This window comes from Dipteris shenzhenensis, chromosome 5, assembly GCF_047967505.1.
Source record: "Dipteris shenzhenensis isolate YYH24624 ecotype China chromosome 5, Dip_SZ_1.0, whole genome shotgun sequence".
NCBI classification, from domain to species: domain Eukaryota; kingdom Viridiplantae; phylum Streptophyta; class Polypodiopsida; order Gleicheniales; family Dipteridaceae; genus Dipteris; species Dipteris shenzhenensis.
The window spans coordinates 4,253,807-4,281,581 of record NC_141600.1 but is presented as its reverse complement, the minus strand read 5'-3'; the positions used below and the strand labels follow the sequence as shown (position 1 = coordinate 4,281,581).

General features: G+C 44.3%; 1 protein-coding gene across 2 annotated transcripts in view; it reads right to left on the bottom strand.

Annotated features, from left to right (window-relative positions):
• LOC147901526 (alpha-1,4 glucan phosphorylase L isozyme, chloroplastic/amyloplastic-like) overlaps nucleotides 1-27,775 on the bottom strand; it is a 138,999-nt gene that overhangs the window by 43,211 nt on the left and 68,013 nt on the right. For both annotated transcript variants that reach the window (XM_087374334.1, XM_087374333.1), the window contains exon 9: nucleotides 19,297-19,449. In XM_087374334.1, the coding sequence (XP_087230460.1) occupies nucleotides 19,297-19,449 (153 nt within the window). The remainder of the gene's footprint in view (nucleotides 1-19,296; nucleotides 19,450-27,775) is intronic.

Below are 27,775 nucleotides of genomic sequence, written 5' to 3'. Positions count from 1 at the left end.
GAGTAGCCCTTTATGCTTAATGAACTGGATGATGCTCTGAGTCACTTACGTAAAGGTAGCTCTCCTGGTTGGGATGGATTGACTGTAGAATTCTTCCATGCATTTTGGGGTGATCTCAAGAACACTCTGCTTCTTATGATCAATCATGCTTGGGTAGAACAATCTCTCCCTCCTTGGAAACATGGCCTTGTCAAATTGATCCCCAAAAAAAGGTTGTGTGAGACAATGGCTGATTGGCGATCCATATCTCTTATGCCAGTCATTTACAAACTCATTGCCAAAATGATTGTTCTCAGGGTTCGATTTATCTTGCAAGCAGGACTTCATCCTAGGCAGTATGGGTTTGTTTCCAAAAGACAGATTACTGATAATATCTTGCAATTGAGTATGCCAAATATTATAAACAAGATAATCTCATTCTGCAAGTCGACATTGCTAAAGCATTTGATGCTGTCCATTGGGATTTTATTTCTCAGACTATGCATAAATTGGGATTTGGCCCTCGGCTAGTCCACATTATTTACTGGCTCTATTCTCATGCCACCGTGCAGTGTTTGCTTGGTGGTGGGTTGTCAAGAGCATGGACTATGACCCGCTCAGTGAGACAAGGTTGCCCTCTTAGTTCGCTACTATATGCCATTGCTACTCATCCATTATTGTTGCATATGGACCATCTTACAACTACAGGGCAGCTTCATGGCTTGCAAATTCCAGGGGCACAGCCGTTTCTTGCACAGGCATATGCTGATGATTCATATTTCATGCCCAGGAATTCTCAAACTGACCTCTCTCACTTGATGCATACTCTGAATGATTTTGGCATAGCTGCTGGACTGCATATTAACTTTTAGAAATCCAATCTTTTAGCATTGAAAGAAGCTGATTGGCATGCACTTCTCTGGCCAGGCCACATCCTCCCTTCCCACACTCTTGTGAGGCATCTAGGATATCCCATTGGCTCGAATATTACCCCTCAACAACAGCTCAAATGGGTGCTTCAAAAGATCAACAAGAAGCTGGAATACTGGCATTTGTCCACTTGGCCTCTACATGTTCGACTTCGGATAGTACAGTCTATCATTATGGCATACGTGCAATTTTATTTGCCTCTTCTTCCCTGGTCTTTTAAGCATTTGGCTTCCTATATGTCCCAGGCTATGGAGATATTTTGGAAAAGCAAATCTCACAAAAAGGCATTGCGACTTCTTCCCATGCAGGCTGTTTGCTCTCCTAAGACTCATGGGGGACTGAATATTCTCAATCTTCAGTTTCATATGCTGGCAAGAAAGAGCACTATGATTGCTGATTTTTTTCAGCAAAAACAGCCATGGGCTATTATGTTAGCAGCTATGTGTGGAAACATGACGTCCCATGCATATGGGCATTAGATTATAGATCACTGGGAAGCAGTCGTGACCACATTTCAAGGAAAATTCCTGGTTGTCCTGTCTCTACTGCTTTTATTCATGATTGGAAGAGAATTCTCTCTTATGCTAAATGGACAGGTGCTTCTTCCAATCATGGTAATTCTTTTCGCTTGGAAAGTATCCATTGGAGCAAGGTGTTTGAATCGCCTCTCGCTTTACAGGGGCCTATCAAAGCATATAATCTTATGAAACTGGGCATAAGATTTATCGGAAATGTTGTGGATCAACATGGTTATGTGCTTTCATTCCCACAAGCTTGCAGGACATTCCCCTTGGGTCTGCATCATCGGCCCATTTGGAGAATACTTACAACTATGTTGCAGCCATTTGTTCCTGTTCCTCCACTGTTTGTACAGGACAGATTGCTGGATTGGAATCTGACTTCCTTATCCCCTGTTACCTGTTCGCTTTAAATGCATAATCTGGCCTCCTCGATGGTTTACAGATTTCTTCTTCCACCGCGATGGATTGATAAGCATGCCAACAATCTTTGGAATTTGGATAGGCCTCTATCTTGGTGGCAATCACGACTCAAGAAAATTTGGAAAGCCAAATTGCCATTGAAACAGAGGCTTTTCTTTTGGAGATGTATAATGGGAGCTTTTTCCATTGGGGTGAAATTGGCAGCACGTTGCATTGCTTCCTCTTCCTGTCCCCGTTGTTCTTATCACCGTGAGACAGTTCCCCATTTGTTATGGTCTTGTTAGCACTCTTGGTTATTGATCACTCATGTTTCTCATTTGCTGCGGCTTCGGTTTCCCTCTATCAAATTTGGGAAACTCTTTTGGATGTTTGGATGCTTCTCATCCCAGATGTCTCCATTCCTCCTTTTCTTTCACTGGACTCGCTTTTGGGTACTCTGGACTATTTGGACACAGAGATTGCATTCTAGGATGGGACAACAGTTTCCTCAGGCATATATTTTCTTCAGAATGTCCCTCAAGCAATCTTTACATGATAGCGAGGGACTTGGATGCGACTAGCCTTGAAGTGTTTTCTGACTGTTTTTGAGTTCTTCCATTAGGCTCTCTTTTGGAGTCTAATATCATGTACATTGATCTCATGTTAATAATATAGTTACTGGTTTCACAAAAAAAAAAAGTGTGCGTGTTTCTGATCTTTGGGATACTCTCCATTTCGGAGACCTCCCATCATGTAGATTTATGAGCATATAAATATACTGCACTGGATATTACCAAAAAAAAGTGTGTGTGTGTGCACATGTGCAGTGTGTGTGTGTGTGTGTGTGACTTCCCATTTTGTAAATTTATGAGAATATAAATACACTGGATTTTACCAAAAAATGTGTGTGTGTGTGTGTGTGCGCGCGCGCGTGCACAATGCTTTATAGGGAATCACTTGTCTGAGTCTTAGACTCTCGAACGTTCAGTTCGACAGGGATGCCCTCTCAGTGCTCTGCTTTATACCATTGCTTCACATCCTTTGCTTCTTTGTATGGATCACATGGTTGATACTGGACAGCTAGAGGGGCTTCAGATTTCTGGTTCACGACCTTTCATTGCACAGGCATATGCAGATGATTCATTCTTCATGCCAAAGAATAGTCCTTTGGAGATTTGCCTCTTGATGGATACCCTTTCGGATTTTGGGTTGGCAGCTGGTCTTAAAATCAATTTTCAGAAATCAAAACTCTTGCCTCTCAAGCATTGTGACTGGCATGCTATCTTGTGGCCAGGCCAGATTATTTATCCGGAAAATATAGTAAGACATTTGGGTTATCCTATTGGCTGGAAAATCAGCAATAAACAACAAATGTCGTGGGTGTCAAACAAAATTCAGGACAAATTAGAATATTGGAAGATCTCCACTTGGCCTCTGCATGTACGGCTTCGAATTGTCCAGTCTATTGTTCTAGCTTATGTCTAGTTCTACCTTCCTCTATTACATTGGTCATCTCGAGATCTCACTTCCTTTATGTCTCAAGCCATGGAGATTTTAACTAAGCTTCATAAAAAAGCTTTACTTTGCTCACCAAGAATGCATGGTGGTTTGAATATAATAAACATCCAATTTCATGTGTTGGCAAGAAAGATCACTATGCTCAAGACATTTTTTCAACAAGAGCAGCCTTGGTCTATTATGTTGGCAATTTTGTGTCGACAGATGAGCACACATGCTTATGGACATTGGCTACTTGATCCATCGGAAGTAGTACTTGGCAAATTTCAAGGTAAAATCCCTGGTTGTCCATTTTCTAATTCCTTGATTCGGGACTAGAAGCAAGTACTCTCTCACATCAAATGGTCTCCCCATCCTGCTTCTATAGCTTCCTCACTAAGAATGGAAAGTATTCATTGGAGTGCTGTGTTTTCCTCTCCCCTTGCTGTTCAACATCCCATCAGAGCTTACAATCTTATGAAAATGGGTATCCAGTTCATTGATGACGTGGTAGATATGCAAGGAAATATTCTCCCTTTTCCAGTAGCATGTCGACAATACAATCTGGGCATGCATCATAGACCTATTTGGAAAGCTATTGCTGATCTCTTACTCCCTCTGGTTCCGATTCCGACATTGAATGTCAGAGACAAGCTTCAAGATTGGCACCTTCAGTCTTCAAATACAAGCATATCCTCAAGGCCTTTGCATTTATTGACTTCTATACAGGCTTATCGATTGATATTACCTCCTCCTCCCTGGATTGCCCATCATGCTAATTCTCTATGGCATATGAACAAGTCATTAGCCTGGTGGAAAGGAAAATTGCAATTGATATGGAAGTTGAAAATGCCATTGAAGAAACGACTCTTTTTATGGAGATGTATTGTTGGTATTCTTCTAGTAGGGGTGAAATTGGCTCAAAGACGGATAGCTTCACCTATTTGTCCAAGATGTCACCTTTCATCTGAGAGTATTCCGCATTTACTGTGGTTTTGTTCATATTCCAGAGACCTTCTAGACAGAATCTCCTATTTCTTATCTCTCAGATTTCCAGCACACAGGTTCTACAGGTTTTTCTGGATGTATGGAAAACTATCAGCTTCTTTGTCACAGTATTCTCTTTTCTTCCACTGGATCAGTTCTTGGGCCTTATGGACCCTTTGGCTGCAGCACAATCAAGCATATCTGAATTCTCCCCTTCGGCATCCATATGAGTTCTTCCGAGCCTCATTGCGGCAGTCTTTATATGATGCCTTACATGAGGAAGATTTGGATGTTTCTTGTATTCAGCTTTTCTTTTACTGCTTCAGATGGATAGGGCTTTGGCTCTCTTTTGAGCTTTGCCCAGATGTAAATGAATGTTTCATAATATAAGTATATTGGTTTCACAAAAAAAAAAAAGTGTGTGTGTGTGTGTGTGTGCCGGAGTGTGCGATGGCGAGCTCTGGAGCCTGCGCAGCCCTAGTCCACCCTCCGTCCCCCTCTGTTCCCTCCCTCGTTTTGCCCGTACAGCCCCCATCTTCCACCTTGCAGCCTTCATTGCCATCCGTACAACTCACGTCAGCTGCACGGCATTCGGTATAGTCCGTACAGCCCCCCCGGCCCATGCAGTTATCTACCCAGCCTCGGTTTAGCCCTTCGTATAGATTTCCCCGCCCGTGCAACCCGTACCTGCAAAACCCATACACCTTTCCCCGCCCATACAGCCCGTACAAACTCCCGAACCATCTTTTGTTTTTTTTGCTTCCTTTGTTCCTCCTGCTCGAGTCTTCATTCGACGGAAATGCGGTGTTTTGCCTTCTTCATCCTCTTTCAAATCGGCAGATGGCCCTTCTTCTTCCCTGCAGCTGGATCTTCTGCATCAGTTATGCTCTGCCTCTGTCACAGATGTTCCTTCATCAGGTTCCCCGTTTGTTTGCTCTTTCGACTCTGCCCTTCTGGTTTCAGGTCTTTGACACACTCAGCAGTTTGGAGTCTGTCTCTACTTTATGGGCAAGGTTCTTTCTGCCGCTCAACTTCGTCGTTGGGCTGAAGCTGCAATGGGTTCGGATTGTATTTCATCCTTTGTCTTTCTAGGCAAAGGATTTTATTATGCCCACGCTTCTTCGACTGATGTGGTGCAGCGGCTAGTCAGTCGTGCTGGTGGTCCTGGGGCTAGTTTCTTTGCTTATGTCATGCCCTGGGATCCACTTTTCGATCCTTCTGCTACCCTTCTGACTCACTGTCCAGTTTGGATTACTCTCAAAGCGCTGCCTGTGCCTCTTCTTCAGCATCTTTCAACTCTTGCAGCTTTTTTGGGAAGGCCTCTTCATGTTCCGAGACAGGAGTTCTTGCAAGCCTCTCGTGATATTCGTCTTTGCATTTTGTGGGATATGGCGCAGCCCGTGCCATCTACTCTGGATCTTGATTTGGGATTTGCCCATCCGATGCGCATCAGGCTGCATTTTGCATCTTTTCCCACTGCATGTTATCGGTGCCGACAGGTTGGTTATTTTGCACGTGATTGCCCTTCTACATCCAAGCCCACTCCTCCTGCTCCTTCTTCAGCTGTCAAGGTTACTCTCCCTTCTCCTCCGGTTTCTACTATGGCTTCTTTGGCGAAGCCTTCTACTGCTCCGAAGCACTACTAGAGGAAGGTTGATAAATCACAAGCAAATCTTCCTCTTGCTGACGAAGCTCAGGATTGCACCCTTGTAGAGCACCATCAGTTTCCTTCTACTCAGAATATGGATGTACCCCTTGCAGAGGGCATTTTAAAGGATGATATGCATGCTCTCTCTCAGGATGCTGCCCCTGCTCTTACTCAGGTTGATCCTCAGAATGAAGCTCAAATGTTAAACCCTGCTTTATCAGATGCACCTTTTTCATCGGAAGATACAGATGTTGATTCAGCTTCTCAGCCTTTGATGCCTGCGCCAGAGTTTTCTTCTGTCCGGGATGCAGGAGTATATCTGATTCAAAAATTTTGGGTACCAGCCTATATCAAGAAGAATCACAAGGGCAAAAAACAGCTTGTTTTTATTGATGGTGTGGTTTCATTACTGCATCAGTTTTTATAGAGCAACAATTTGAAGCTGGAGGATGCTGTGTTTGATCCTCTTCCAGCTTGATATGTCACTTTTTACTTGGCTACCTCATGACTTTTGCTCTGAGGTTTTACTTGTAAGAAAAATTTTCCTTGTACTTATTGGTGGGTTTTTACCTCTTTTGAGGTTGTGTGTGCGCGCGTGCTCCTTACAACAATCTATGTATGATGCTTGTTGTGAGGATGACTTGGATGTATCTTCTTTAGAGGTGTTTTCCCACTGCTTCTGATTTTTCTAAATAGTCTATTCTATAGACTATTCTCATTGTGCCTCTATGGACACTATTTTCCATTTGCTTACTTTGGGTGGAGTTCATGGAGCAGGTCACTTTGCAGTTGCTATGCCTTGGGATCCTCTTTTTGATCCCCTTCTCCACTTCTGTCCTGTTTGGGTGACTCTTAAAGACTTGCCGGTCCCGCTACTCCAGCATGTTCCTTCTCTTGCAGCTCTGCTAGGCCAAGTTCTTTTTATTCCTAAGCAGGATTTCTTGGTAGCTAATAGAGATATCCGGGTCTGTGTTCTTTGGGATATGGAGCAGTTGATACCTTCATCTCTGGATGTGGATTTTGGATTGTCTCATCCCCTCCGGATTCCTCTCCGCTTTGCCTCTTTTCCTAATGCATGCTATAAATGTCGCCAATTGGAACATTTTGCTCGAGCATGCCCTTCTTTTGTTCTGTTACTTCTGCTCCGATGAGTTCTGTTCCTCCTGCTCTAGTTCTTGTGGTTCCTGTTCCTTCTTCCAGTACACCGGATGTCAAGCATTTCAGATCTTCTAAAGTCTGGAAGAAAGTTCAGGCATCTCTGATGGTTTAAGATTCGAATCCTTTTGCTTTTTTATCAGTTCCGGATCCTCTTCCTACAGTTTCAGATTTACAGGTTCCTTGTGATCCGGTTCTTGTTGCTGCTTCGATGCCTGAAGTGAAGGAAAGGGAGTGAGTGAGAGCAAGAGGGAGTGAGAGAGTAGGAAGCTTGGAAGCTGAAGACGTAGTTGCAATTAAATAGAATGAAAAGAGTACAAAGGATAAGGTTTTGTCCTAGTGACAAAACCTTAACCATAGTTAGTGAACTAACTGCAGTTAGGGGGAAAAACCTCTAAAAGAGGGAAAAGTGCCCCTAAGTAGCTTATTATATTACATTGGTCACTGCTGAATTATATCTATAATTCTAACACCCCCCTGCAGTGCCAATGTCATGTACAAGGCTGATCAATCACCAAACGGATATAAGTTTAGGGCATTGCGAAATGCCTCAAACTTCTCACGTGGTAGCGCTTTGGTGAAAATATCTGCAACGTTGTCATGTGTGGACACAAAGATCATACTGATCTCTCCTGCATGCAACTTCTCTCTGACGTAGTGATAGTGAACCTCAATGTGCTTCGTGCGAGCATGAAACACTGGATTCTTTGCCACTGCAATGGCACTCTGACTATCAGTGAGAATTGGAGAAGGACCCTCCAAAGACAGATGAAGATCAGCAAATAAACGTCTCACCCAGACACATTCAACTATTGCTGTGAAAGCTGCCCTGTACTCAGCTTCACATGATGAGGTAGCCACTGTAGATTGTTTCTTGCTCAGCCATGAAATGCAAGATTTTCCCAAAAAGAAACAATTGCCACTAGTGGACTGCCTAGTGTCATAATCACCAGCCCAATCTGAATCACTGTAGGCATGCATCTGCAAGTCACCCCCCCTGGGAAATAGTAAGCCAAAAGACTTGGTGCCCTGCAAATAACGGAAGATGCGCTTAACTGCCTGCCAATGCATAGTTTTGGGGCTGTGCATGTACCTGCTCACCTGAGATACTGCAAACTGAATATCAGGCCTAGTATTGCAGAGATATATGAGGCATCCAACAGCTTGACTGTAAAGTGTGGCATCAATTGATTCTCCTGCATCATGCATTGTGAGTTTCAGCCCTGGTTCCATAGGAGTAGATATGGGCTTACACTCTTGCATGTTAAATCTGTCCAAGAGTTTCTGAACATACTTGGACTGAGACATAACAGTGCCACGTCTCTCATGAGAGAACTGGATCCCCAAATAAAAGTGAAGCAGCCCCAAATCTGACATGTCAAAGTTGGTCTGCAAATCAGCTTTGAAATCTGCAATTTTTTCTTCATTGGACCCTGTGAGCAGTAAGTCATCAACATAAAGAAGGATGACTAAGATTTCCCCCCCATCCATCTTGATGTAGAGGGTGCTCTCAGTAGGACTATTGTGCAGCCCCTTGCTGGTAAAAAAGGCATGTATTTTGGCATACCATGCACGAGGGGCCTGTTTCAGCCCATATAAAGCTTTATTAAGCTTGCATACTTGAAGTGCATTTGCTGTAATTTCAAAGCCCGGAGGTGGTTTGACATACACCTCTTCCAGCAAGTCCCCATTCAAGAAGGCTGTTTTTATGTCCAACTGATGAACATTCCACTCAAAATGTGCAGCCATTGCAATTACTGATCGGATGGTGGTCATCCGGGATGTAGGAGCAAAAGTCTCCTCATAATCTATGCCCTTTTTCTGAGCATAGCCTTTAGCAACCAGCCTGGCTTTATATCTGTCAATGGAGCCATCTGGCTTCCGTTTGACTTTAAATACCCATCGTGTGCCAATAGCATGTTTACCCTGTGGCAAGTCCACAACATCCCAAGTCTGATTTTTTGCAATGGACTGCAACTCATCGTGCATGGCATTCATCCAATGCACATTACCTTTTGCTTCTTCAAATGTGGCAGGCTCCTCCTCATCAAGGAGAGTACCCGCATATGCTGATTCCACTGAATTAGCACCTTCCATGTGCCTTGCTGCACTGCAAGTCCTGCCAGGTAACGGAGCATCAAGTTTACTCTCCCTGAGAGTTTGTAACAGCCAGTTTGGGACTGTTTTTGCTGCATGTATGTCTGCAATTTCTTGCTGTACCACTTGTTCCACTGCCTGTGGAGGAGGCAAGACATCCTGTGGCGGAAGTGAAGCATTTGAAGGTTGCTGTAAATTCTGATTTGGATCAGAAAAATCAGCAGGGGAACCCAAAGCAATGGGTAGCAACCCTTGAAAGACATCCTCTGAAGATGAAGGCATTTGAAAATCAGCCTGAGTGTGAGCTGAATTTTCAGAAAATATCACATCTCTACTTACAATGATTTTGCGTGTAGCAGGATTGTAGAGACGATACCCCTTGCTTTCTGCACTATATCCAACAAATATGCATTTGATGGCTTTATCTGACAATTTGTGCCTAAATTCAACTGGCACATGTGCATAGGCAAGGCATCCAAAGACTCGGAAGTGATCCACTGAAGGCTTCCTGTCATTCCAGACCTCAAAAGGAGTTTTTGTTTTTAAAGCCTTAGTGGGAGCCCTGTTCAAAATGTAATTGGCACACATCAAACCCTCTAACCAGAATTTATGAGGCATGTTTTTGCTTTTCAGCATACATCTGTCCATCTCCATGAGGGTTCTATTTTTCCTCTCAGCTTTGCCATTTTGCTGAGGGGTCAGCCTGACTGTGAGCTGATGCACAATACCCTTTTGTTTGAGGAAAGCATCAAATTCTGCAGATAGGTATTCCCCACCTCTATCCGTGCGTAATGTCTGTATCTTGAGCCCGGTTTCATTTTCAACCATGGCTGAAAAGTGTTTAAACACTGTGAACACTTCAGATTTCTTTTTCAGCCCATAAACCCAAGTAAAATTGGAGTAGTCATCAATAAATGTGACAAAGTAGAGATGACCACCCAATGACGGAGTCCTCATGGGACCACAGACATCACTGTGTATAAGCTGCAATTTGCGAACAGCTTTAACTGAACCATCCTTCTTGAAGGGAAATCTATGCATTTTACCTAAAATGCACCCTTCACAGGCATGTGGAGGAGGTATCTCAAGAGGTGGCAATGCATCAACCATTGAAAATTTCTGAAGTGTCATTAAGCTGTTGTAATGCATGTGGCCATATCTGGCATGCCATAATTCTGCATTTTGCATGGCAACTGTAGGGGTAGAAATTGCCAAAGCATGAGCTGCTCTTTTCTCAAAAATATCAAGCTGAAAAAGGCCACGCAGCAGAGTACCAGATAACATTAAGGCATAGTTAGCTTCCCTGTCTCGGACAGCACATTTGTCATCCTCAAAGATGACCTGAAATCCCCCTCTGTTAAGAGTGGACACTGAAAGGAGATTTTTGGTTATGCCAGGCACATATAAGACATCAGAAAGTCTGAAAATTGAGCCATCAATTGCAATGAGCTCAACTTCTCCTGTGCCACGTACTGAATATGAGGAGTTGTTGGCACAAGTGACTTTCTTACCAACAGGAGGTGGATGCAAGGAAGTAAAAAGACACTTCCTCGAAGTGATGTGCTTGGATGCACCGCTGTCAAAATACCATGTGTTCAGTGTTTCATTAACACTGAAAGCAGATGCATCTGTAGAAGAGTCAAAGCTGCAAGTCAAAAATGCATATGTATCATCACTGCAAGAGGCTGTACTATCCCGAGCATCTGGAACAGCCAACCTAGAATCAGAAACGCAAGATAAAAAGGCATAATCTTGACCAACAAAGTTGGCTGCAGCATCCCCACTGTCAGATGCACAAGGGGCTGAATCTGAAACAGCCATTCCTGAGCTGTTTTTCTTTTCTTTTGCAATCCTTTTCCTGCATTCTGCTATGTGATGACCTGGCTTTTTGCAGTAGTGACAAAAACCCTTCTTTTTGGGCTTACTTGCATCACTTTTAGCCTTTTGTGAAGGCTGTCCTGACCCACTGGAAGGCTGATTTGCTGTTGTCTTTGCCTGTCCCTTTGTTTTTGATTTAAATTTTGAGAGCATGGCTTGTTCACCTGCACGTGAAGCCAAATTTTTCCTGGTCTGCTCTTCCTGAAGCAGAAGTCCTATCAACTCATGAAAAGAGAGAGGATTTGCACCCCCCCTCAATGATAAATTCAGCGAAGTGTGAAAGCTGAGATAAGATTCAGGAAGAGAATTCAGAGTGGTTGTAATCATCTCTGAATCAGGAATAATTTCATCTATGTTTAACAACTGCTCTCTGAGATCCTGTAGCTTTGTGAGGTGGACTGACATGGAGTCACCCTCCTCCATATGTGTATTGCTCAACTCTCTTTTTAAGAAAGATACTCTGGCATCATTCCGTGCTGCATACATGCTTTCCAAAATATCCCACGCTGCCCTGGAGGTCTTACACGACCGGATATGCGGAATGATTGATCTTTTCACTGAAAGAGAGATGCATGACAAGGCTAAGGCATCTCGTAAATCCCATCTCTTCTGTTTTGGAGTATTGACTGTAGCTGCACCAACAACTTGTCTTGCAGCTGCACCCTGTGCACGACCTCTTCCACCTCCTTGCTGAGGAGGGGTAGCAGGTGCAATATCTGCTGGTCGGATTTCATCCCCATTGACATAATCCCATAAATTGCGAGAAATCAGAATATTACGTACCATGAAACTCCAGAGGGAGTAGTTGGTACCATCCAACTTGTCTTCCTGTGAAAGACCACCGAACTGGAACTCATTCTGATTTTGATGGGCCATATCTGAGAAAGAGATTGAAGCAGATACTAAGCTGAATTCCCTTACTGGGAATAAAATGCACAACTCCCAAAAACACAGCCAAGCACGGGCTGTATATGCAACTTAGATTTCTGTACTTGAGCTGTCAGAAATCTGTCCAAGCATCAAACACTCTCCAAAATCTGCCAAAAGTGTTCCAAACACTCCAAGAAAGGCAGTATGTACTGAATACTCCAAAAAAATGCTCTCCCAACACAAAAGCCCCAATTTGTGGCTAGAAATTGCAGCCAGAAAGGGGCAAAATTACAAAAAAGCCCCAAATCTGTAATTTCTGAACAAAAGCCCCAAATTTCAGACTAGATCTGCAATTTCGCTCTTGATATAGCTCCAAACTTGCACAATGATTGCAATGTCTGCAATCTACAAAATGCCCCAAATTTACTCCAAAACAACTGCACCACACTGTAGTTTTCTGAAGAATGAGCCTGTCAAAGAACACCCGAGGCTGACAGCGACTGGTGCAGATCTGCAAGGACAGACTGTACGAACTGTGTACGGTCAGTGTGTACGGCAGTACGGTGGAGTGTACCGATGCTCCTGCGACAGACACGACACCCTGTACGGCACTGTACGGTCAGTGTACGGAGATGTACGGACGCCTGTACGGAGATGCACAGACGCCTGTATGGAGATGCACGGACGCCTGTACGGAGATGTACGGACGCCTTTTTCGAAACGTACGGACGTGGTATGTCGACTTGTACGGAAGCAGTACGTAGGCTGTACCGGAGCTGTACGGCAGGCAAAACTGTACGGCGAGCAGATCTGTACGGACGACGTACGTCAGGATTTTGTACAGTCGTACGGACTGTACGGACAGGTTGGAGCAAGCTGACAACGTGAGGCTTAGGGGTGCCACACAGGGAGCAGGGAGCCCGAGGGACTTGAACCCGCTCTGATACCAAATGAAGGAAAGGGAGTGAGTGAGAGCAAGAGGGAGTGAGAGAGTAGGAAGCTTGGAAGCTGAAGACGTAGTTGCAATTAAATAGAATGAAAAGAGTACAAAGGATAAGGTTTTGTCCTAGTGACAAAACCTTAGTAGTCACTAACCATAGTTAGTGAACTAACTGCAGTTAGGGGGAAAAACCTCTAAAAGAGGGAAAAGTGCCCCTAAGTAGCTTATTATATTACATTGGTCACTGCTGAATTATATCTATAATTCTAACATGAAGTAGATCTGTCTGATTCTTCTTCAATGCTGCACCATTCTGATGATATGCAACCACTAGAAGACCATCTACAGTCTCCTTTAGCTCCAGATACTATTTTTGAGGATGCAGATATTACTGTGAAGTTTCATGTTCCTTTCACTGAGAAGCTTGTTGAGATGCATGATCCTTTACCGAGCCTCTCAGCTTCCGATCCAGATGTTCCTTTTTCTTTGGAGTCCTTTCATCCTTGGTTGCAGCAGATTTTTGACCTTGTGGTTCAGAAGTTTCGGCTACCCACTTATCTTAAGAAGAATCACAAGGGGAAAAATTAACTCTGTTTTATTGATGGCACTGTCACTCCCTTGCATCAGTTTTTACAGGCCAATAATTTGAAAATGGATGATATTTTGTTGGATTCTCCTCCAACTGATATGTATTTTTTTACTTGGTTGCCTCATGAGTTTTCCTCTCTAAGGTTTTACTTGTAAATTTTCACCTTGTACTTATTGGTGGGTTTTCACCTCTTTTTGAGGTTTCCCACGCAGAAATAAAAGATTTCACTAAAAAAAAGTGTGTGTGTGTTCTTGATGGCCAACACGTGTGTGGGAGAGGAGCGATGGCGACCTCCTCCTCTGCTGTTATGGTCTAGCCGAGATAGCATGACCTCGGAAAGATCGGTGGGCATTTTCTCTTAGATGACCAACTTTTGTAATAGTTAATGTGCGTAAATGAAATGGTCAAGAGAAGTAACTGGCAAGGTCCTAGGTGAGGGTGAAATGGCATTGACTAGGTAGTTCTGAGTGCTAAGGCCTAGGTGCACCTAAATGTGCAATAATACCAAGGGGCAAGTGGTTTTAAATGTGCCCCAAGAGAGGGGTAAAAGGTGCACCAAGTGGAAAGGCTAAAATGACGACATTTGGCAAGGGGAACTATCTAGGGAAATGAGGGTCTCGTGGATATGCATGAGGAAAAGAAAAGAACGAATTAATCAGAACACATGTGATCTACGAGAGTAGGCTGGGAGGAAAATACAGATGCCATCGCCCGTGATCTGTGTCAACAGAAGGAATAGAGTTTCTTTCAGTAGAGATAGAGTCTTTATCAGTTAACTGCCAAGGTCCTAGGTGAGGGTGAAATGGCATTGACTAGGTAGTTCTGAGTGCTAAGGCCTAGCTTACAGAGATCCTGGTTGATTGACGGTGTAACAAAAAAAGAACGAATTAATCAAAACACATGTGATCTACGAGAGTAGGCTGGGAGGAAAATACAGATGCCATCGCCCGTGATCTGTGTCAACAGAAGGAATAGAGTTTCTTTCAGTAGAGATAGAGTCTTTATTATTTGGTATCAGAGCCGAGGCTACGAACGAGATGGAAGTGGGATTGTCGAACGACCTCAGCGCCTAATCGACGGACTGACAGTTGGTGTAACGTGGTGACGACGGACAAATTGGCCTACGTATCGTTTGGCGTAGACTATCTTGACGGAGATCTCATACGGGCCTTTGACGAATTGGGACGTTATCTACGACGCACAAGGCTTTTGTTTCGTGATTGGAGGTTGGGGGTCACGTAAGGCAGCGGCTGGTAGTCCTTCGACATCGGTACTGGGTGGCTGACCAGATAAATATGAAGCCACGGGAAGGTGATGGCCTGGGCGCTACAGCACTCGTGACGTGGACGTTCGTCTGCGAAGGCGTAGGATCGACGCACCTTTGCTGCAGGAACGTGATTCGTCAACGAGTACGGGACCTCTTTTAGTCAGTGGATAATATACCTCAGGGACCGTTGGTTTCCGTGATGGAAATCAAAAAAGCTCAAGTAGAGTTTTTATTCCTTTGCACAGCATCGATAGAGCCGGTTGATGAGTCTTCGGCTAGCACTGATGTTATGCAAAGTGGTGAGATGGCCAAGCTGGCTAATCTTATAACAGAGGAGTTCTCTCAATGTTTTAGGGATGAACTACCTTATGGGTTACCTCCAGAGCGGAAAGTTCAACATAAGATTGAACTGATCTCGGGGGTTGAACCTGTAAATAGACCTCCCTATAGAATGAGTTTTGCTGAAGAGGCGGAGGTGCGTAGACAACTGGAAGAATACCTCAAGTTGGGGCAGATTCAACCAAGTTTCTCACCTTTTGCTTCGCCAGTGATATTAAAGAAGAAAAAGGATGATACGTTTCGCCTCTATATAGATTACAGAGCATTGAATAATATCACTGTTAAGCACAGATATCCGATGGGTCGGATTGATGATTTGCTTGATGCGTTACATGGAGCCGTGATTTTCAGCAAGATAGATCTTAAGTGTGGCTACCATCAAATCCGGATTAGAGCCGAGGATGTGCATAAAACCGCTTTCAGGAGTAGGTTTGGTCATTATGAGTTTTTGGTAATGCCCTTCGGACTTACCAATGCTCCAGCGACATTCGTCATGCTTATGAATGATTTGCTACGTCCGTATATCGGAAAGTTCGTAGTACATTTTATTGACGATATCCTGATATTCAGTAAAAGTATTACTGAGCATCGTGAACACTTAAGAGTAGTGTTCAGTACTTTGAGGAAAGCTAGTCTTTATGTAAATAAAAAGAAAACTATACTGTGTATAGTTAGGCTTGAATATTTAGGGTTCATAATTACTCCACAGGGGGTAGAAATGGATCCGAAGAAAGTGGCTGCGATACTAACTTGGCCAATCCCTCAGAGTCTGACCGCGTTGCGATCATTCTTGGAATTTGTCCAGTTTTATAGAAGGCATATCAAAGGATATTCCGGAATAGTATCGCCATTGATTGATCTGACCTCAGATAAAGTACCTTTTATTTGGGGACAGAATCAACAAGAAAGTTTTAACACCATAAACAAGCTGTGGTCGCAGGACCGGTGTTAAAAATAGTTGATCCCCAGAAACCGTTGTTCCTAGAAACCGATGCAAGTGGCATTGCGGTAGGAGCAGTTCTCCTTCAAGAGGGAAGGCCAGTAGCCTTTGAAAGCAAGAAGCTTTCTCCCTCTCAAAGGAATTGGCCAACTCATGAATTGGAGTTGTATGCTGTTATCCATGCTCTGAAAACATGGAGGCATTATTTGTATGGTTCAGAGTTTTATGTGGATGTGGATCATGATACTCTGAAACATTTTTGTAAACAGCTTGACTTGAGGGGCCGCCAAGCTAGGTGGGCATAGCTCATGCAAGAGTTTAATTTAACGATTCGGTACCGAAGAGGAAAAGACAATAAGGTTGCTGATGTGTTGTCTCGCATTATGCACAACCTGAGTTTCACGATATTAGAGAGTGCTCTAATGACCGAGATCAGAGAAACTCAAAAGGTGGACGAGTTTGTCCAGAGCTGATGGCCTCTAAGGCTCATGTGTTAAAACCCGGGGAAAGTGAAAAGGATGACCGTGATCTGTGTCAACAGAAGGAATAGAGTTTCTTTCAGTAGAGATAGAGTCTTTATCATCTGCCCTGACAGCCTCCGGCTCTAGCATGCCCCTATGTTCCTCTTCTAAACCTGCTCCCATTGCCTCCACATTCTACCTAGCCTCTGCATCGGTTTTATCTGTCCCATTATAGTTCGTATCCTTTCCACTGCCATCCGTCTCTGAGCTGCTGCAGTCCGCCTCTATCCAGTCTCAGCCCGCCTCCTCTCCTCTGCTTTTTGGCTCTGCCCCATATGTTTTTTCCTCTGCTCAGTCTCCTTTTGCTGCCACCCCGTCTGCTCTAGATTCCTACAGGCCAGCCTTTGTATCCTTTTCGATCCCTGCTGTGCCTCTTCCCTTTTCCTCTCCTGACAATTCCAGCTCTACGTCTCTTGCTTTTCACTACGTTCGGAAGAAGAAAAGGGGTTTTGTATTTTCATCACTTTCGGAAGGGGTGAAGGCTGCCAAGTTTGATTCCTCTGCCTTCTCCTCTTCCTCGTTTCAGCAAGATTTGCTGTGTCATTTGTGTGTTGATTCGGTGACTTTGCCTTCCACTAATGGACTTTCATTATGATGATCTCTCTCCCCTGAATCTTTGCTTCAAAGAGTTCGCCAAGATCAGCAACTTGGTGTCTGCTTATACTTTATGGGAAGAGTCATGACAGTGCCTAGTTTACAAGCCTCGTCTTCAGCTGCAATGGGTGCCGGGAAGCTTAGATCTTTTGTGTTCCTGGGAAAGGGGTTTTATTTTGCTCGTTGTGCTTTTGTGGACACTGTTTTTCATTTACTTACCTTGGGTGGAGTTCATGGGGCCGGTCATTTCGTAGTTGCTATGCCTTGGGATCCCTTGTTTAATCCAACCCGCTCGCTCCTCAAATTTTTCCCTGTCTGGATTACCCTCAAAGATTTGCCGCTCGCTCCTCAAATTTTTCCCTGTCTGGATTACCCTCAAAGATTTGCCGGTTCCTCTCATATAGCATGTGCCATCTCTTGCAGCTCTGCTAGGCTGTGTTCTTTTCATTCCAAAGCAGGATTTTCTGGTCACAAGCAGAGATATACGGGTGTGTGTTCTTTGGGATATGGAGCAGTTGGTTCCTTCATGCTTGGAAGTGAACTTTTGGATTGTCTCATCCTTTCCGGATTGCTCTTCATTTTGCTTCTTTTCCTAATGCTTGTTATAAATGTCGCCAATTAGGCCATTTTGCTAGAGCATGCCCTTCTCCTTGCTCTTCAGCTTATGTTCAGAAGCTTTCTGATCCTCCTGTTCAGGTTCCTGCTGTTCCTATTTCTTCTTCCAGCATACAGGAAGTCAGGCATTTTATTAGACCCTCTAAAGTTAGAGAAAAGTTCAGGGAGATAAGTTGGTCAAAGATTCCAATCCTTTTGCTGTTTTAGCAGTTCCGGATCCACTCCTTACAGTGCCAGAACATCATGTTCCTTCTGCTTTGCTCTTACTTCTACTTCAAAGACTGAAGTTGTTATGTCAGATGCATCAATGCTGCAAAATTCTGATGCTATGCCAGAAGTGGAGGAAAATCTGTAATGTTTTTCAGCTCAAGATACAAATGTTCAGGATGCAGATATTCCCTTCTCTTTGGAGTTTCATACTCCTACTGAGAAGTTTGTTGCAATGCAGGAACCTTTGCAGTGCCTCTCAGTTCCGGATATAGATGTTACTTTTTCACTGGAATCCTTTCATCCTTGGTTGAGACAAGTTTTCGATCCTGCGGTTCAAAAGTTCAGGTTGCCAGCTTATATAAAAAAGAACCACAAGGGTAAAAAACAGCTTTGCTTTATTGATGGTTATGTTACTCCGTTACATGGTTTTCTGCAAGCGAACAATCTTACCTTGGAGGATATCTTGCTTGATCCTCCTCCAAGTGACTTGTAATCAGTTTATATTTTCATAGCAGACTGTTGTGATTTCAAATGACTTGTATTAAGTTAATGTTTTCATAGCAGACTTCTGAGGTTCTCCTCAAAAGCATACTTGTAATCTTTTCAACATTTGTAGTTCATGGTGGGCTTTTTTCCTCTTCTTGAGGTTTCCCATAGAGAAATATATGATTTCACCACACAAAAAAAAGTGTGTGTGTGTGTGTGTGTGTGAGAGAGAGAGAGAGAGAGAGAGAGAGAGAGAGAGGGAGTGTGTGTTTGTGTGTGTCTGGGATAGCTACCTTGTAATATAAAGCATTCAAAGTTTTCACCCAAAAAAAAAGAGTGTGTGAGAGAGAGGGAGAGTTGTCACATCCCATTTTGGGATAGTGACTCTGTAATATAAAGCAACAAAAATTTCCACCAAAAAAAAGACCGTGTGTGAGAAAGAGAAGCATCAAAAATTTCCACCAAAAAGAAAAAGTGTGTGTGAGAGAGTGAGAGAGAGAGAGAGAGACAAAGAGAGAGAGAGAGAGAGAGAGAGAGAGAGAGAGAGAGAGTCGATTAAAGTCTTTGATAGCAAATAAAGTTAAAACCGCAAAAAACATTAACAATCTTTAAAAATAGGATTAGGCAACATATAATTAGTAAAGACAGAAAAACAGTCCCACACAGAAAAGGCAACAGAAAATTAGTCATGATTGCCTTCATGTAACAAAAAGCAATATGAACAAATGTCGATGCCAATTTTCTATTCACATCAATTTCTTATTTAGAGAATATGAATCACGATGCTTAGCAATTTTAAAAGCTACATGACCGTGAAAAACATTGCAAGAACACCTGTCGAAGTTCAGCCAACTTCTCCGTTTTGAGAATCCAATCCTCTGAACCAATCCACTTAGTGATTATCCGACTTAATTCAGGATTGCAAAATCGTAACCATCGCCTAGGAGTTACACCATTGGTTTTGTTTTGGAATTTATTTGGCCAAACCTGCATTTTTGTAACCAAACAAGAGTGTAAGGGGCTGTAATAAAATCGAAAAAGGAAAAACATAATAAACAATGCCCAATGCCTCTCTCTCTCTATCTCTCTCTCGCATGAATAATGAAAGGCTGCCAAAGAGGGCATGGGTAGAAAGTCAAAAGTCCCAAAAGACGAATAAGGGTAAGATTTTGGCATCTGGATTCTGGATGGGCACTAGATTTAAAAAAATGGTTCCAAAAATGGGAGGTAGAGAGGTACTTGGACTACTCTCCAGAGGAGGTAGATGAGGATGCCTTTCATCATGACCTGCTGAATGCACTACACAGGAAATGGCAAACAGCTGAAAACAGAGATAAGTTTGAGTACTACCGTACATTTATTGACCCCGAATATTGGGCTACTTATACAGGAAGAGAAACAGCCACTTAGACAAACCAACAAGCTCAAGGGTACTAGGATTTGGATATCTGAAGAGCTCACTTCGACCTGACTCAAACAAGGGGCAAATGAACTAATCAAAGTGAAACAAGCAAGGAAAGAAGGTAAATGGGTGGTTTATCGAGACAGGCAAGCACTCATTAGAGATTTCAAACCTTAACCCAAAGACTCTCTATCTTAAACTGATGTTATTCAAACCACCTTTAATATAGTATGTGAATGTAGTTATGCTATAATAATTTGGGGTTGAGCTGCTATACTCCCCCATGGACTCTGAGTCTCTAACGGATGTTGATGATTTTGGTGTGCAGTTTGTCCCATAGACCAGTGAGGTCTCTTGTGGACATTAATATATCTTTATTTCTCTCTCTCTCTCTCTCTCTCTCTCTCTCTCTCTCTCTCTCTCTCAATTTTCGGTTGACTGAAATAGTCTCTGAACATCTAGGACAGTGCCATCATAGGCATCCTGTCCGTACCCGCTCCTGCTCCCGCTCCCATCCGTACCCGCTCCCACTCGTACCCGCTCTCGCTCGTACCCGCTCCCATCCGTACCTGCACCTGCTCCCGCTCCCATCTATACCCGTACGCGCGTACCTCTTGCTCCCGTTCCACTTCTGCTCCCTGCTCCCCTAGCTGGTTGTAGCAAGCTCTTGAATTAGGAACCCCTAGCTGGGCTGTACCCCCAGCCCAACTAGGGGTTAGCTCAGCCAGGGGGTAACAGGAGATATGGCTAGCAAAGCATGGCCCAACCTACCTTCCTCCTCTTCAAAATCCCCTTCCACTCGAGCAGCCTCTAGTAACAAAGCCAGATACTCCACAGTGGCAGCTAGGACGCCTTCCCCGTATGCACATATCTATGAACAAGGTAGTCTTTTTGACCGACCAATTCTTGGATATCATGAACAAATTTACTTCCTACAGGATCAAGTGAGAGAGCTGAGGATGTAGCTAATGGATGCCATAGCTAGAATTCAAGTCTTGGAAGGACCTGGTAAGAAGGAAGTCATTGACGAGGTTATAAAGTCATGCAATGCTTGGTCCCACGGGATGAGATCAACCGTATTATACGGTTGGACCTACTCTGGATCCATACGTCATGGACTTCCTTCTTTTTTTCTTTTTCTTTTTTTTTTGGGGGGGGGGGGAGAGGGAGGGGTACCAAGAGTTCTCCACCAAGATCTAGTTCTGTTACGACCACTTATTAGGAGTATTGGAGGATGGAGTGATTAGCAGACCCTAGTACATGGAGGACAAGTGAGCCTCACATGCCTTGAGGATTGCCCTCGGACAACTGTGGGTCTCGCACATCAGCTACGGATTGAGGCACGGAGAGCCACAGGTACGCATAGAGAGCAACGGATCTGCAAAATTTGCATGTTGGGGGACGTAGAAGCAGACGAGCATTTCCTATTTACTTGCCCAATTTATTATGATATCCGAGGAGTCACTATCTCTTTCAGGAAAGGCACGGTTTTGGGCATCTCTCCCAACTGATTCACTTTTGGGACCACGTCCACGTTGGCCTCTATCTGATGGGAGATGCAACAACACAAAGACCCTATTGAGTCAGATTAAATAGTAGGAGGGGACAATACCATGGGAGACAGAGATAAATCGAGCTCAACGTCGCGTCATAAAATTCTATGCATTCGAGAATGCCCTTGGACATGGAGGAGTAGAGGAGGAGGAGATTGACAATATGCGGGCAGCATGGGTCAGTAGGATGAGATGACAAAGAGGAGGGATGTAGCCAGAAACATAGGGACCACACCTGATGTAGAGACACACCAAGGTATGTAGGATGGAGGTTCAGCCCATCACAACTCTACTCAGAGGGGATTGCTCGAGCAAAGGCGTCTCTCCACATGGCCCACTAGATATAGAGATCACATAGACAACGCCCCCCTCCATAGCGAGAGACGATCCAACAAACACAAATACGGGATATTTTCACAGCTCACAACAGAGCCACCTTGGAGCATTGTTATGAGCTTTGACTCTGAGATTGAGTAGTAGTTTTTAGGTTTTTAGGTTTTGAGCTTAGTTTAGTATAGTACTCAGCAAAGGGCCTTAGCGAGCCCTCTGCTTCATCCCACAATGGCTTGTATGTGATTGTACTTTGTCTCATAAGCCTCGAAGGCCTCCAAAGACTATAATCTCTCTCTCTCTCTCTCTCTCTCTCTCTCTCTCTCTCTCAGCCCATCAGTCGGTATGCAGCACGATTGGGGTGAAGCAGGGCTGCCCGCTCTCTCCTACTCTCTTTGGATTATATATTGATGAGCTAGAGATGTTTGTACACATGACAGGCGGTGTGGGCTCTACTCTCTCAGGATCCTCCATTCCTATCCTCCTGTATGCAGACGATGTGGTTCTCATTTCCTCTACTGCTCAGGGCCTCTAGGCACATATTGAGGCACTCCACAGGTTTTGCCAGGACAGGGGGTTGACCGTAAACCTTGGCAAGACCAAGGTTATGGTTTTCAACACCTCTGATTGTATTTACAGCACAGATGAGTTTTGCTTCACTTATGACGGACAGCCCATGGAGCTTGTTAGAGAGTACACTTATTTGGGGGCAGTTTTCAGGGGACCGGTCTTCACCATGACATATGCAGCACGAGATAGGATTAGTAAAGGGTATGCTTCGTTGGCTCATCTTGAGCGTCAGTGTTTTCAGTCCCACTTTCAGCATCCCGATACGAAATCCTTGCTTTTTGATACAGTGGTGAGACCAGCTGCGATGTATGTAGCTCCTTTCTGGGCAGGAGACCTCGGTGCTGCAGATTGGAGACGAGTAGAGAGGTTACAGATCATCATGTTCTCTCGGCTCATTAGGGCCAAGGCTACAGTTCCGCACGAGATCATGCTAGCAGAGTTTGGAGCTACTCCCCTTGCATTGGATGCAGCGTTTCAGTCGGTCATGTATCTGCACAGGGTCAGGGAGTTTGGAGACTCAGCAGCAGGCAGAGCTCGGTTGCCATGGTTAGCACTTGCATCTTCTATGGAGTTGGCACGATCAGGGACCCGATACTGCTGGTACTTCAGACTCACTAGGTGGCTCATATCCCTTGGACTAGACATGGATAGACTGCCTCCGTTCCGATACAGCATAGATGCCCCTCATCTCGAGTTGACTCGCCACGAGCTTAGCCAGGTCACGAGAGCAGACTTGCTACAGCTTCATACGTATCGCACTTGGATTTATCCCACACAGCTTCCGGTGAAGATGGCCACATATCGTGACCACTTCCTTCGGATCTCAGAGGATGGATTTGTCATCCCACCAGGCTATACAGGTACCCACATGTCCCACTCACTGAGGATTGCCCTCGGCCAGCTTAGAGTCTCTTTGCATCAGCTCGAGATAGAGGCTGGTAGGATGCGACGCATGGAGGATGGACGGCGACTAGGCCAAGAGACCAGGATCTGCTCCTGTTGCACCATGGGAGAGGTGGAGTCAGAGGAGCACTTCATTTGCAGATGCCCGCTATATTATGAGATCAGAGGTAGATTCCACTGTCTCTTCACGGATGGCTTTGGACCTCTCTCACGAGTGATGGACTACGAGGATCAGCATTGCCTAGCCCTTTATGTCAGGGAGGCCACTATGCTTCGGCGAGACTACCTCAGAGAGCACAGACCGGAGCGTGATAGAGCCCAGCCTCATAGAGCTCAGGCACACGCCATACCAGAGGACAGAGACCAGGAGGAGCACGAGGACGGCAGAGCCCACACAGGACACATGCCTCCACCATGTGGATGTACATATGAGATGGTTTGTAGACGCCGCAGGATCTTGTTACATAGGGGACGTACTCGCCGCTTCATCTCCAGACGATCCAGGATGATGGCAGCATTTCGGAGGAGACTTACTCATGGAGATCTCGCCCCACCAGCCGCTCACCTCACCTTTGCCCAGATTTGTACTCTCATAGCAGGAGGCAGAGTCGATGGACAGGATTTCCAGTATTATTTTGGTTCTCAGACTCCGTGACACCTGGACTTGTATCTTTGCATTGGCATATTGTGCTCATCCCCCCCATTTTGCACCCAGGGGCGGTTTCCTTGCATCTAGTTTACTCTGTATTTAGGCTCAGATTTGACATTATGTACTTTCACTTGCATTATATTGCGTAGCACTTAGATGATATTCGACGATGCCTCTTCTTTGGGGCACGTTGATTTTGTGCTATCTTGTATGCAGAGTTCTTGATGTCCCATGGGCCCATTTTGGCCTCTAGTGGACAATAATACACTTTCTTTCTTTCTTTCTTTCAACACGTCGGCTCGCCACCTCGGCTGATCTCATCTCTTCTCGTCGCCCATTGCATGTTAGCCCGTCAACCAACCCAACCCGGGGGGTTAGATTCAGCTAGGGGGTTCAACAAACAGCCAATTATGGACTGGCCTACCCTCTCCTCCAAGTCCCCCTCAACTCCTTCAACCTCCATCAGGACTAGGTATTCTACAATTGTAGCCATGACACCCTCTCCATATGCACGGAATTACCAACAAGAACGCTCAAAACGACCCATCCTTGGGCAACAAGATCAGATTTTTTTAGCTGCAGCAGACAGTGAGAGAGCTACGATTGGAACTGGCAGAAGTAAAGGCTCGACTTCACGTTCTGGAAGGGCCTAGTAAGCAGGCAGTAATTGATGAGGCTGTAAAATCTTGTAAGGATTCCCCCCCCTACCCCGCAGCTAGTCTCTACAGTCAAAGATCTTGTTCACATTGAAGTATAAACTGCTAAGAAGGAAGTGATTGTGGAAGTGGACACCAAAGCAAGTAAGTCTGGAGCTTTCCATTTTATGTTCATGGTCCCCACAGAAATGGGAGACAGATTTACCCATACTAAAATAGTTGCATTTTATGTTCATGGTCACCCATAGTTATGGGAGACCGATTTACCCATACTAGAATTTGTCTATGATCACACTACTTATACACATCTCCATTTGAGATTGTTCATGGTAGACACCTCCTGAATCTTGCAACCAACCAAATTGACCATTAGGTAGCTTTTAAGTAGGTACAGAGCATATCATCCAGTCACAGGAGTGCCAATGCAACCTTGGAAAATTGAACCTGAGGGCAACTAGGCGTTGGTGAAGCTTTACATGGAAAATTCGAAGACACAAGTTGGAAATTGCATTATCTATGTCAAGCTTGCTTTGTGATGTTAATCTACATTCTAAATTCAGATCAGCAAGGTTTCAATTCACCAAAGTGTTTACTAGAAGATCCATAACATTATTCATTCAGCCTTCTGATACATTATGAGGGATCAACTCCAGCATCTCCTTTCGACAAAGAACAGTCCGGAGTTGTTGAAGATGAGATTCTTGTTCTCAAGCAGATTCTTTGGTACAGGGATGCAAGTAGCAGATTAGGGCTTTATGAGGCCGGATAACTTCCAAACTTTCAGCAGTTTCCTACAATGGAAGCCAAGTGAGTAGATGAGTATTATTTACCACAGTATCTTCACCTCATCTACTTACAAGAAGAAGCCTTGCAATTGGGTACTTTCAATTAGGGAACTCCTATAGGTTGAGAAAAATAGTTTTGGCAATGGAGGTATTGTAAAAAGCGGTCAATGAAAAGTACTCAAATACGTAATCAACTATCAAATGGTTCCCAAGGTTAAAAGGGCAAGAACTATTCAAAGAGAGGTTTGAATGCTTGGAGAAATGGGGAAGGGCTGTAAGAGGATCTCTCAAAAGAATTTCAATGGCATAAAAGAAGCTTGAGCAACAAAACATGATGGATTAAATCTGGGCTTAATTGAAACAAAATATAGCCTTCTATTGAAAGGATTTGATCTCCATGTTTGTCTATAAAGGAGCAAAGTATCTTCAAGAGGAATCTCATTGCAACAGGGCTCTATGTCGCCACCGCATTGTTCTACCGAGACTTTCCATGGGAAGAATGTTGTAGTCTACACAAAAACATATCAATGCCCAAAGAGGGGCCTATCTCCAATACATTGGTACACGTGTGTGTCCAAAAAGACCCTGCATAGATAGGGGGTATAAGGATCACAAAGAGCTGCAACCTTGTTCTGCTCACATTTACAACCGTACATCTTGTCGACGAAGATAACCATGCCCACCATATTTGGATCTGCCTTAAGAGAACTTCACCTATGGACATCTACATCATAGCATGCTACTTCCCCCCAAAAATGTCCGATTATGCAAGGATCTTAGCAAGAAATCAATGGCTATCATCTTTTCTAGTATTGTATGAAAATATCCATCGATGTTTACTGCAAGAGAGGTTCTCTTACTTGAGGGATTTAATTCTAAGACCAAGGATATACAAGAAGAAATCATCAACTTTCAAGAGGATGCCATCTTGTAGACCTCACCCATGCCTCATACCCTCTTGTATCAGTGGTTCAAGGTGCTACCTCTAGATCATTCCTATCCATAGGATGCCCCCAAGCCGAAAAGATGCCCCAGAAATCATGGTCTGATGCTGAGTGCCGAGAGATGAGATCCCACCTCACAAGCAAGTCCGCTTTGGGCTTTCGATGACGACCAAGGCACAACACATCTCACGCCACCTTATAGCCATAAGAGGTTGGCTTTCCTCTCACGTAGGCTAGATAATTTTATCCACTCTAATTGGAGAGGGGACTCCACCATTGCATGGGGGGCTTCTATCAGAGGGGAAGCCACCCATCTTCATCACCAACCTGGAAATTGGGCATACGAATGCCACATCACTCTACGATGCTCAAGACCAGACACACCTAATATGTCATGCTTGTCTAGGCCCACTGCATCCACCTTGTTTACCACATGCAATGTGTCAGCTGCACTACACTGATTCCAAATAGAAGATACTAGGACCATGAGGAATTATAGATGGAGAACTTTGTGCATGGGTGGCAGGTCTTGGTCCCGATCCTAGCACAGACGTTAAATAATGCAGTGCGCCACGGCTTCTCCCGCACTTTGAGTACCACCACCATCGTATCGATATACAAAGCAAGGGACCCCATGGATTTTAGGAACTACTGCACTCTAAGGATTAAGCTTTAAAAATAGAGAGAGATCGGTACCTTCACAAAGGCACAAGGGTAGTGGGTTTTGGATGAGGCTAGGTGCAAGAGAAAGCACTCTACTCTATATCACATCGTCCCTCTATGGGCCATCATCAAGGAGGCAAGAAAGATCCCATCAAGTCTATGCTTACTTTGTTGACTTTCAGAAGGCTTTTGATACAATTCCACAATCTTGTATGATTAGGAGACTTCAAGAGATGCAAATTATAGGAGTCATGATTTGGAGGGGTGATGGCTTGATAGGAGTTAGTCGGAGGGAGAGTACGAACCCTCAATGGCCTGTCTGATTGGAATGAGAGCACAATCGGAGTGAAGCAAGGATGCCCCCTCTCAATGACCCTTTTTTGGCTCAACATTGAAGAGATCATAATGTTCATTCACTGCCTTGGAGGTGAGGGATCACTGCTTGCCAACCTGATCATACAGATACTATTATACAGAGATGATATCATCCTCATATCCTCCTCAATGGCAATAGGCTTACAAAGACATCTAGAGGCCCATGTGGTCTTTTGCAGGATAGAGACTTGACAATCAACGTTAATAATACCAAGGCAGTACTGCATCGATATAGTTTCACTTGCCGAGGGGTGGAGACCGTGCAATCCTAGTACCACTTATCTAGGTGCACTTTTCATAGAACCATACTCATGATGATTCATGGAGCCAGAGCATGGCTTACCAGCGGTCAGCGAGCTCTTGCTCGACTGCAGTAATATTGCTTCCAGGCACATTTCCAGGATCCCTTGACTATGAGAGTATATCCCCTATGAGGGAACTAGAGGTCTCTATCACACCTCCAATGGGCTACCTCAAAAAATG